General features: G+C 38.2%; 1 protein-coding gene across 1 annotated transcript; it reads right to left on the reverse strand.

The window, feature by feature from the left end:
* Positions 1 to 282: 282 nt before the first annotated feature.
* On the reverse strand, positions 283 to 1,269 carry LOC127681601 (olfactory receptor 14C36-like). The gene has a single exon (XM_052178020.1). It carries the CDS (start codon positions 1,267 to 1,269, stop codon positions 283 to 285), a length of 987 nt encoding a protein of 328 aa, XP_052033980.1.
* Positions 1,270 to 12,433: the final 11,164 nt, after the last annotated feature.

Below are 12,433 nucleotides of genomic sequence, written 5' to 3' on the forward strand. Positions count from 1 at the left end.
TTTACAGGCATCCTTAGAGATTCCTTACCTTGTACTTCTTGTCAGAGCTTTTTATTGTTTTATCATGTGCGTGGGTGTGTGTGTCCCCATGTGTATTTCTGTTATCTCTCTATAAGACATGTATATGTGTGTATATGTGCTACTGCTTTCATTTTAGTGCTTTTATGAGCTTCTTCAGTGTTTGAGCAAGTAGATCTGATTCTACATCTTTTGTGTGTGTATGTGTATTTCTGTGTGTGTTTGTGTCTGCGTGTTTGTGCATAAATATTTCATTTCATTTTGTTAGTCTCTTCCTTTAGAAAACTCTGACAAGTACTCATTCCTTTTATATTCAAATACTAAAGTAATTCTTAACATTACTTTCTTCACAGCCTTATTTATCTGTTTATTTCTAAGACTATAGATGATAGGATTTAAGAATGGAGGAACAACGGTATAAAACACAGACAGTGTCATCTCCTGAACTACTTCTAATGTTACTACTGGAGGTTTTAGATAAACATAGGCAGCAGAAATAAAAAACACGGACACTACAATAATGTGAGGGACACAGGTGGAAAAGGCTTTCCCTCTCTCTTCTTTGACAGGAACCTTCAACACAGTTGATAATATGTGAATGTATGATATGGCAATGAAGGCAAAGCAGCTACCACTGAGCCCAATGGCAGTCAGAAGAAGTAAGAGTTTGTTGTTAAAGGTGTCAGAGCAAGAAAGACTCAGCAAAGGAGGGATATCACAGAAGAACTGAGGGACTACATTAGAGTGACAAAAGGACAGCTGGAATGTTTTGAAAGTGTGCACACTTGCGAGGACAAGAGAGCTAAGTAGGGAAGCCAGTGTTATCTGAACACAGAATTGATGGTTCATAATCATAGGGTAGAGGAGAGGCTTACAGATGGCCACATAGCGGTCCTGAGCCATGATGGTGAGAAACTGAATCTCTACACATGCACAAAAGAAGAACAAAAATATCTGTGTTGCACATCCAGCCACAGTAATGTTCCTGTGATCAGTGAGAGAGTTGATACAAGCATTGGGCACTGTAACAGATACATATCCCATGTCTAAAATGGAAAGGTTCCTGAGAAAGAAGTACATGGGTATGTTCAGGGTATGGTCAATTGTAATAGAAATGATGATAATAAGATTTCCCAACAGGCTGCCTAGGTATACCAGCAGGAAGAGCACACTAAGTAGAATCCTGAGTTCCCAAGTCTTAGCAAAAACCTGCAGGAGAAACTCAGTCACCAGGGTGGAGTTGGCCATCATCTCAAAGCACAAGTTTATCTGAAAGAGAAAAGCAGAAACAGAGGATAACTTTACTTTTTGATGGATCACTAGCATTGCTCTTGAAACTATTTATTTTTGTTCTCTAAAACTAGCCTTTATATATGAAAAATCAAGTAACTTTTTCTTGCTTTGCATATGTTTTTATTATACTGAGTTAATATATATATATATATTTCAATATTCTTTGTTTATATTCCAAATGATTTCCCCTTTTCCCAGTTCCTCCCTCCTAATATGCCCCATAAGCCTTCTTCTCTCTGCCCATTCTCCAATCACCTCCCTCCATTTCTCTGTCCAGGTACTCCCCTACAATGGTAGATCAAGCTTTTCCAGGATAAGTACCTGCTCCTTACTTCTTCATGGGAGTCATTTGTTATGCTAATTGTGCCTTGGGTAATCAGAGCTTCTGAACTAATTAATACCCACTTATCAGTGATTTCATTCCATGTGTATTCATTTGTGATTGGGTTACCTCACTTAGGATGATATTTTCCAGTTCTAGCCATTTGCTTAAAAATTTCATGAATTGTTTTTAATTGCTGAGTAGAATTCCATTGTGTAAATATACCACATATTTCTGTATCCATTCCTCCATTGAGGAACATCTGGGTTTTGTCCAGTTCTGGCTATTATAAATAAGCTTGCTATGAACATAATGGAGCATGTGTCCTTATTGCATGCTGAGGAATCCTTAGGGTATATGCCCAGGAGAGGTATAGCAGGGTCCTCCGGAAGTGTCAAGTCCAGTTTTCTGAGGAACCGCCAGACTGATTTCCATAGTGGTTGTACCAACTTGCAATCCCACTATCAATGGAGGTGTGCTCCTCTTTCTCTACATCCTTGCCAACACCTGCTTTCTCTTGAGTTTTTAACTTTAGCCATTCTGACTGGTGTGAAGTGAAGTGTCAGGGTTGTTTAGATTTTCATTTCCCTAATGACTAATGATATTGAGCATTTCTTAAGGTGCTTCTTGGCCATCCAAATTTCTTCAGGTGAAAATTCTTTGTTTAGATCTGTACCCCGTTTTTTAATAGGGTTATTTAGTTCCCTGCGGCCTAACTTGTTGAGTTCTTTGTATATATTAGATACTAGTCCTTTATCAGATGTAAGGTTGGTGAAGATCTTTTCCCAATTTGTTGGTTGCTGTTTTGTTCTTTTGACCATGTCCTTTACCTTACAGAAACTTTGTAATTTTATGAGGTCCCATTTGTCAATTCTTGATCTTAGAACATAAGCTATTGATCTTCTGTTCAGGAACTTATCCCCTGTGCCCATGTCCTCAAGGGTTTTCCCCAGTTTCTTTTCTATTAGTTTCAGTGAGTCTGGTTTTATGTGGAGGTCCTTGATCCACTTGGAGCTGAGCTTAGTACAAGGAGACAAGAATGGATCAATTCACATTCTTCTGCATGTTGACTTCCAGTTGAACCAGCACCGTTTGTTGAAAAGACTATATTTTGTCCACTGGATGTGTTCAGCTCCTTTGTCGAAGATCAACTGACCATAGGTGTGTGTATTCATTTCTGGGTCTTCAATTCTATTTCATTGGTCCACTTGCCTGTCACTGTGCCAATACCAGGCAGTTTTTAGCACTATTGCTCTATAGTATTGCTTGAGGTCTGGGATACTGATTCCCCCAGAAGTTCTTTTACTGTTGAGAATAGTTTTAGCTGTCCTGTTTTTTTTTCTTAATCCAGATGAATTTTAGAATTGCTTTTTCTAACTCTGTGAAGAACTGATTTGGAATTTTGATGGGGATTGTGCTGAATCTGTATATTGCGTTTGGCAAGATGACCATTTAACTATATTAATCCTGTCAATCGAAAAGCATGGACGATTTTTCCATTTTCTGAGGTCTTCTTCAATTTCCTACTTCAGAGACCTGAAGTTCCTGTTGTATAGATCTTTCACTTGTTTGGTTAGACTCACACCAATATAATTTATAATATTTGTGGCTATTGTGGAGGGTGTCATTTCCCTTACAACTTTCTCAGCCTGTTTATCCTTTGAGTAAAGGAAGGCAACTGATTTGCTTGAGTTGATTTTATAACCAGCCACTATGCTGAAGTTGTTTGTCAACTGTAGGAGTTCTCTGGTGGAGTTTTTTTGGATCACTAAAGTATACTATCATGACATCTACATAAAGTGGTAATTTGACTTCTTCCTTTTCAGTTTGTATCCCTTTGACCTCCTTATGTTGTCTAATTGCACTAGCTAGAACATCAAGTCCTATATTGAAAAGATTTGTAGAGAGAGGGCAGCCTTGTCTAGTCCCTGAATTTAATGGGATTCTCTTCATTTAGTTTGATATTGGCTACTGGTTTGCTGTATATTGCTTTAACTATGTTTAGGTATGGGCCATGCATTCCTGTTCTTTCCAAGACTTTTAGCATGAAATTATGCTGAATTTTGTCAAATGCTTTTTCAGCATCTAATGAAATGATCATGTTTTTTTTTCTTTGTGTTTCTTTATGTAGTGGATAGCATTGATGGATTTCTATATATTGAACCATCCCTGCATCCCTGGGATGAAGCCTAATTGATCATGGTCGATGATCATTTTGATGTGTTCTTGGATTCAGTTGGCAAGAATTTTATTGAGTATTTTTGCATCGATATTCATAAGGGAAATTAGCCTGAAATTCTCTTTCTTTGTTTGATCTTTGTGTGGTTTTGGAATCAGCATAATTGTGACTTTGTAGAACGAATTGGGTAGTCTTCCTTATGTCTCTATTTTGTGGAATAGTTTGAAGGATATTGGTGTTAACTCTTCTTTGAAGGTCTGATAAATTCTGCACTGAAGCCATCTGGTCCCATGCTTTTTCTGGGTGGGAGACTTACTATGACCCATATTATTTCTTTAGGGATTTTGGGATTGTTTAGATGATCCATTTAATCCTGATTTAATTTTGGTGTTTGATATCTGTCTAGGAAACTATCCATTTCCTCCAGATTCTCCAGTTGTATTGAGTATAGGCCTTTGTACTAGGATCTGATGATTGTTTGAATTTCCTCAGTTTCTGTTATATCTCCCTTTTCCTTTCTAATTTTGTTAATTTGGATACTGTCTCTTTGGTTAGTCTGGCTAAGGGTTTGCCTTTCTTGTAGATTTTCTCAAAGAACCAGCTCCTGGTTTTGTTGATTCCTTGTATGGGTCTCTTTGTTTCCACTTGATTTATTTCAGTGCTGAGTTTGATGATTTTCCACCTTCTATTCCTCCTGGGTGAATTAGCTTCTTTTTGTTCCAGAGTTTTCAATTGTGCTGTTAAGATGCTAATGTATGCTATCTCCACTCTCTTTTTGGAGGCACTCAGGGCTATGAGTTTTCCTCTTAGCACTGTTTTCATTGTATCCCATAGATTTGGGTATGTTGTGTCTTCATTTTCATTAAGTTCTAAAAAGTCTTTAATTTCTTTCTTTATTTCTTCCTTGACCAAGGTATCATTGAGTAGAATATTGTTCAGTTTCCACGTGTATGTGGATTTTCTCTCGTTTTTGTTGCTATTGACGACCACTTTTACTCTATAGTGATCTGATAGGAGGCATGGGATTAGGTCGATCTTCTTATTTTTGTTGAGGTCTGTCTTGTGACCAATTATATGTTCAATTTTGGAGAAGGTAACAGGAGGTGCTGAGAAAAAGGTATATTCTTTTGCTTTAGGATGATATGTTCAATATATATATATATATATATATATATATATATATATATATATATATATAGTAAATCTAATTGGTCCAAAGCTTCAATTAGTTTCACTGTGTCCCTGTTCAGTTTCTGTTTTCCTGATTGGTCCATTGAGGACAGTGCAGTGTTGAAGTCACCCACAATTATTATGTTAGGTGAAATGTGTACTTTGAGCTTTAGTAAAGTTTCTTTTACGAATGAGGGTGCCCTTGCATTTGGAGCATAGATGTTCAGGATTGAGAGTTCTTCTTGATGGATTTTTTCTTTGACCAGCAAGAAGTGTGCCTCAGTGTCTCTTTTAATGACTTTAAGTTGAAAGTCAATTTTACCTTATATTAGAATGGCTACTCCAGCTTGTTTCCTGAGACCATTTGCTTGTAAAATTGTCTTCCAGCCTTTTATTCTAAAGTAGTGTTTTTCTTTGACACTGAGGTGTGTTTCATGTAAGCAGCAAAATGTAGGGTCCTTTTTATGTATCCAGTCTATGAAGAGTATTGGTGTTAATCTATGTCTTTTTATTGGGAAATTGAGTCCATTGATGTTAAGAGATATTAAGGAATAGTGATTATTATATCCTCTCATTTTTGATATTATTTTTTATATTTGATTTGTTGTCTTCTTTTGGATTTGATGAAAGAAGGTTACTATCTTACTTGTTTCAGGGTGAAGTTTCCCTCCTTGTATTGGTGTTTTCCTCCTATTATCCTTTGTTGGGCTGGGTTTGTGGAAAGATACTGGGTAAACTTGGTTTTGTCATGGAATATATTGGTTTCTCCTTCTGTGGTGATTGAGAGGGGTTTTTTTGGGTATAGTAGTGTTGGCTAGCATTTGTGTTCTCTTAGAGTCTGCATGAGATCTGCCCAGATTCTTCTACTTTTCATAGTCTCTGGTGAGAAGTCTGGTGTGATTCTGCTAGATTTTCCTTTATATATTACTTGTTCTTTTTCTCTTACTACCTTTAATATTCTTTCTTTGTTTAGTAATTTTGGGTTTTGATTATTATGTGACCATAGTTATTTTTGTTCTGGTCCAGTCTGTTTGGAGTTCTGTAGGCTTCTCGTACATTCATGGTCATCTCTCTCTTTAGGTTAGGAAAGGTTTCTTCCTTAATTTTATTGAAGATATTTGCTGGCCCTTTAAGTGGTAAATCTTCACTCTCATCTATACCTATAATCCTTAGGTTTGGTCTTCTCATTGTGTCCTGGATTTCCTGGATGTTTTGGGTTACAAGCTTTTTGCATTTTGCATTTTCTTTAACTGTTGAGTCCATGGTTTCTATGGTTTCTTCAGCATCTGAGATCCTTTTTTCTATCTTGTATTCTGTTGTTGATATTTGCATCTAAGGCCTCTGATTTCCTCCAAAGGTTTTCTATCTCCAAAGTTGTCTCACTTTGAGATTCCTTAGTTGGTTCTACTTCTGTTTTTAGATCCTGGATGGTTTTGCTCACTTCCTTCACTTGCTTGTTTGTGTTTTCCTGTAATTCTTTAAGAGATTTTTATGTTTTCTCTTTTATGACCTCAGCCTGTTGACCAAAGTTCTCCTGTATTTCTTTAAGTGATTTTTGCATTTCCTTTTTATTGTCTTCTATCTTTTGACCCATATTCTCTTGAAATTCTTTCAATTATTTTTGTGTTTCCTTTGTAAGGGTTTCTAACTTTTGTTCCATTTTCTCCTGACTTTCTTTAAGAGATTTATTTATGTCCTTCATGTGTTCCTGTAACAGCATCATGACCAGTGATTTTAAAATGAAATCTTGTTTTTCTCGTGTGTTGTGGTATCCAAGACATGCTGTTAAAGGATAATTGGGTTCAGACGTTGCCATATTGCCTTGATTTCTGTTAGTAACGTTCCTATGTTTGCCTTTTGCCATATAGTTCTCACTGGTGTTAGTGGTCTTATTGTCAATGCTGGACTCACCAGTGCAAATTGCCTCTTCCTAGGTAGCCTCCAGGTGCACAGCTGGCCTCCTGCACTGCCTGGAGTCTGGGCTCTGTTGTTCCTGATCCAGAGGCAGAGACTGGAAGCTCCTGCCAGAGGCCTTGGGACTGGATCCTCACCAGTGCATGCTGCCTCCTCCCAGCAGGCCTCCGGGAGCACAGCTGGCCTCTTGCACTGCCTGGAGACAGGGCACTGTGGCACAGGCAGTTCCTGATCCAGAGGTGGAGACTGTAAGTCTCCTGCCAGAGGCCTCTGGACTGGATCCTCTGCTCTGCAGGGCCGGACTCACCAGTGCACTCAGCCTCCTCCCAGCCAGCCTCCAAGTGCACAGCTGGTCTCTTTCACTATATACTGAGTTATTAATATACATATATATGGTTGTCTCTCAAACTGTGTAGTATGATGTTAAGCACTTAGAATTAATGTTCATAATAATAGCTGTCACACGAATACTATTATCTTAATAAATATTAAGTTTTTTTAATAAAAAGCTATATAATAAGGTACATTCCTCTTCTAAGAGGCATTTAACTTGTGGAACATATTTTTAATATATTTTTTATTCGATATACTCTTTGTTTACATTTCAAATGATTTCCCAGGTCAGATGTGGTAGACCTGTGCCATATCTGTCAAGGAGAGGAGCCTACTTCCTGATACTCTCTAGAGAATGGAAAGGAGCAGGGCATTAGGTAAGTATCACCTCCCACCCCCTAGAGGCCTGGAGCTGCTCTGCTCTGGGACTCATTACCAAACAACCTCCTGATTACCACCCGCCTTCTGCCCTTTATACCCCTCCCTTCTCCCCCATCATGACTCTTTCCTCCCAATGTGTTAGACTTGCCCCACCTCTGGCACAGATAGGATCCTACTTCCTGATATTCTCTAGAGAGCAAACAGGAGCAAGGCATTCCATAATTGGCTGGAGTAGGTCATTTGAGAACTGGAAGCAGCAGGGCATTCGAGCAGGAAGAATCTGGGTATTCAAGCATCAACAGGACATTTGAGATACATTAGTAGCAGATCATTTGAGGACTAGCAGCCTGCAGGGCATTCAACTCTTGCCAAGTCTGGCACAGGGAACACCCCATCACCTGATACTTCCTGGAGAATCAGCTGTTAGCAGTGCATTGGACAGAAATAGAATACCAGGAGTATAGAAACACAGACTTGAAGTACAGAAAAGATGAAGACAGCAAGACCAGCTAACACCAGAGATAATGAGAAGGCCAAAGGCAAATGCAAGATCATTACCAACAGAAACCAAGGCAACATGACAACCTCAGAGCCCAGTTCTCCCACAACAGCAAATCCTGCATACTCCATGACATCAGAAAAGCAAAGGCTAGATTTAAAATCACATCTTATATTGCTGATGGAGGACTTCAAGAAGGATATAAATAACTCCCTTAAAGAAATAAAGGAGAAAATGGATCAACAGGTAGATACACAAAATTCCCTTAAAGAAATACAAGAGAATACAGACCAAAAGTAGGAATCCTTAAAGAGGAAACACCAAATTCCCTTAAAGAAATATAGGAGAAAATTGGTCAAAAGGTAGAAGCACGTAAAGAGGCAATACAAAATTCCCAGAGGGAATTATGGGAGAACATGATCAACATGCAGAAGTCCATAAAGAGGAATCACAAAATATCCCTAAAACAAACAGAGGAGAACATGGGTCAACAGGTAGAAGACCTTAAAGGGGAAACACAAAAATTCCTTAAGAATTTTAGGAGAAAGCAAACAAATAAGTGAAGGAACTGAACAAAAATGTTCAGGATCTAAAACTGGAAATAGAAGCAATAAAGAAATCACAAAGTAAGACATCTCTGAATATAGAAAACCTTGAAAAGAATTCAGGAGTCATATATGCAAGCACCAGCAACAGAATACAAGAGATAGAAGAAAAAATCTCAGATGTTGTTGATTCCATAGAAAACATTCACTCAACAGTCAAAGGAAGTGCAAAATGCAAAAAGTTTTTAACTCAAAACATGGTCACAATGAGAAGATCAAACCTAAGGATTATAGATATAGAAGAAAGCAAAGATTTACATCTTAAATGGCCAGTAAATATCTTCAACAAAATTTTACAAGAAAACTTCCCTAACCTAAAGAAAAAGATGACAAGGAACATACAAGAAGCCTACAGAACTCCAAACAGATTGGACCAGAGCAGAAATCCCTACTTTAACATAATAATCAAATCATCAAATGCACTAAACAAAGAAAGAATATTGAAAGCATGAGAGAAAAATGTGAAGTAACATATAAAGGCAGACTTATCAAAATTACACAAGACTTCTCACCAGAGACTATGAAAGCCAGAAGAGCCTGAGCAGATGTCAAACAGACCTTAAGATAGCATAAATATCAACTCAGATTACTATACCCAGCAAAATTTTCAATTACCATAGATGGAGAAAACAAGACATTCCACACAAAAGCAAATTTACACAGTATCTTTCCACAAATCCAGCTCTGCAAAGTATAATGGACTGAAAATATCAACACAAGGCAGGAAACAACACCATAGAAAAATCAATAAGGTAATCTTTCAACAACTCCAATAGAAGATAGCTATATAACCAGAAATTCACCTTTAACTAAGAAGATAACAGTAAGTAACAATTACTTTTTCTTAGTATCTACTGATATCAATGGTCTCAATTCCCCTATAAAAAGACATAGACTAACAGACTGGGTATGTAAACAAGACCCAACGTTTTGCTGCATACAAGAAACACTTCAGTGACAAAGACAGTCACTATTTAAGAGTCAAAGGTTGGAAAAAAATTTTCCAAGCAAATTGTCCCAAGAAACAACCTGGGGTGGCCATTCTTATATTGGATAAAATTGACTTTCAACCAAAAGTTGTCAAAAAAGATAAGGAGGGACACTTCATACTGGTCAAAGGAAAAGTCTACCACAATGAACTCTTAATTCTGAACATTTATGCTCCGAACACAAGGGCACCCATATCCATATACTGATACTCTTCAAACTTTTCCACAAAATAGAAACTCAAGGAACACTACCCAACTTGATCTATGAAGCCACAATAACACTTATACCTAAACCAAGCAAAGACCAAACAAGGAAAGAGAACTTCAGAACAATATCCCTTATGAAAATTGTTGCAAAAAAAAAAAAATACTGAACATAATCCTGGCCATCAGAATCCAAGAATGCATCAAAACTATAATTCACCACGATCAGGTAGGCTTCATCCCAGGGATGCAGTGATGGTTCAGTATATGGAAATCCATATATGTAATCCACTACATAAACAAACTAAAGGGGAAAAAAAAAAACACATGGTCATTTCATTCGATGCTGAAAAGACTTTTGACAAAATCCAAGATTCCTTTATGATAAAAGTCATGGAGAGATGTGGAATCCAAAACCCATACCTAAACATAATGGAAGCAATATGCTGCAAACTAGTAGCCAACATGAAACTAAATGGAGAGAAACTTGAGGCAATCCCACTAAAATCAGGGACCAGACATGGCTGCCCACTCTCTCCCTCTATACAATATAGTACTTGAAGTCCTGTCCTTCCCTCACAGCATTTAGCTGTGACCTTCATGGCTGGCAGCCTCCACCCTTCTGCTGGTGTTATCTCTGGCCTATTCAAGCTGCAACAGTCCTGGCCTGGAGCCTTCACCCTTCCCCTGGTGTTATCTCTGGCCCTTGTTCTGTTGGGAACAATACAGCCACTTTCACCTTAACTACCAAGGCTGCCTCAGGGCAGTCTCACCTGGCGACCAGCAGAAACCTGCTGGACTGGAAGCAGGCAACCTGCTGAGAAGAAGATCCAAGGAATTCAAGGCCATTTGGGGGGCAGGGTGGTTTTCTAAAGACTATAAATTTTGGCTAAATAATAGTAAAGTCAGTTTCTATGGGCAACTGTCCTCTTGACTCATTTCTCTTTCGTCCCCTTCCCGTTCACCCCCAGAATTCTCTTCCAGGGATCCGGTTCACATGTGGCCGCAGGCGGCTACAAAGTCCTAACCAGATCAATCAAGCAGCAAAAGGAGATCAAAGGTATACAAATTGGAAAGGAAGAAGTCAAAAATATCACTATTTGCAGATGATATGATAGTATACTTAAGCGACCCCAAGACTTCCACCAGAGAACGCCTAAAGCTGATGAAACAACTTCGGCAAAGTGGCTGGATATAAACTTAACTCAACCAAATCAGTAGCTTTCCTCTACTCAAAGGATAAACAAGATGAGAAAGAAATTATCATTTACAATAGTCCCAAATAACATTTCATACCTAGATGTAACTCTAAGGAAGCATGTGAAAGATCTACATGAGAAGAACTTTAAGCCTCTGAAGAAAGAAATCAAATAGGGTCTCAGAAGATTGAAAGATTTCCCATGTTCATGGATGGTCAGGATCAATATTGTAAAAATGGCCATCTTGTCGAAACCAATCTACAGATTCAATGCAATCCCCATCAAAATACCAAATCAATTCTTCATAGATCTAGAAAGAGCAATTCTCAAATTCATCTGGAATAACAAAAAACCCAGGATAGCAAAAATTATTCTCTGCAACAAAAGATCTTCTGGGCGAAACACCATCCTTGATTTCCAGCTCTACTACAGGGAAATAGTGATAAAAACTGTTTGGTATTGGTATGCTCACAGGCAGGAAGGTCAGTGCAGCAGAACTGAAGACCCAGAAAAGAAGCCACATACCTATGGTCACTTGATATTTGACAAAGGTGCTAAAAACATCCACTGGAACAAGGACAGCATTTTAAACAAATGGTGCTGGATCAACTTGAGGTATTCATGGAAAAAAATGCAAATCGGCACATTCTTATCTCCTTGTACATAGTTCAAGTCTAAGTGGATTAAGTATCTACACTTAAAACCAGACACAATGAAATTTATAGAGGAGAAAGTGAGGATGAATCTTGAACACATTAGCACAGGGGCAAATTTCCTGAACAGATCACCAATGGCTTATGCTCTGAGAACAAGAATCAACAAATGGGGCCTCATAAAATTGCAAAGCTTCTGTAAGGCAAAGGATATGGTCAATAGGACAAAATAGCAACCAACAAATTGGGAAAAGATCTTTACTTACCCTACATCTGATAGAGAGCTAATAATGAATCTATACAAAGAAATCAAGAAGTTAGTCCACAGAGAATCAAATAACCCTATTAAAAATGGGGTACAGAGCTAAAGAGGGAATTCTCAATAGAGGAAATTCGAATGGCTCCAAAGCACCTAAAGAAATGTTCAGCATTCATAGTTATCAGGGAAATGCAAATCAAAACAACACTGAGATTCCACCTTACACCAGTCAGAATGGCTAAGATGAAAATGCAGGGGCAGTAGATGCTGGCGAGGATGTGGGGAAAAAGGAACACTTCTCCTTTGTTGGTGGGATTGCAAGCGGGTAAAACCATTCTGGAAATCCGTTTGGCAATTCCTCAGAAAATTAGACATAGTACTACTTGAGGACCCAACTTTACCCCCTTCTGGACAT

Source organism: Apodemus sylvaticus, chromosome 1 (genome assembly GCF_947179515.1).
Source record: "Apodemus sylvaticus chromosome 1, mApoSyl1.1, whole genome shotgun sequence".
NCBI classification, from domain to species: domain Eukaryota; kingdom Metazoa; phylum Chordata; class Mammalia; order Rodentia; family Muridae; genus Apodemus; species Apodemus sylvaticus.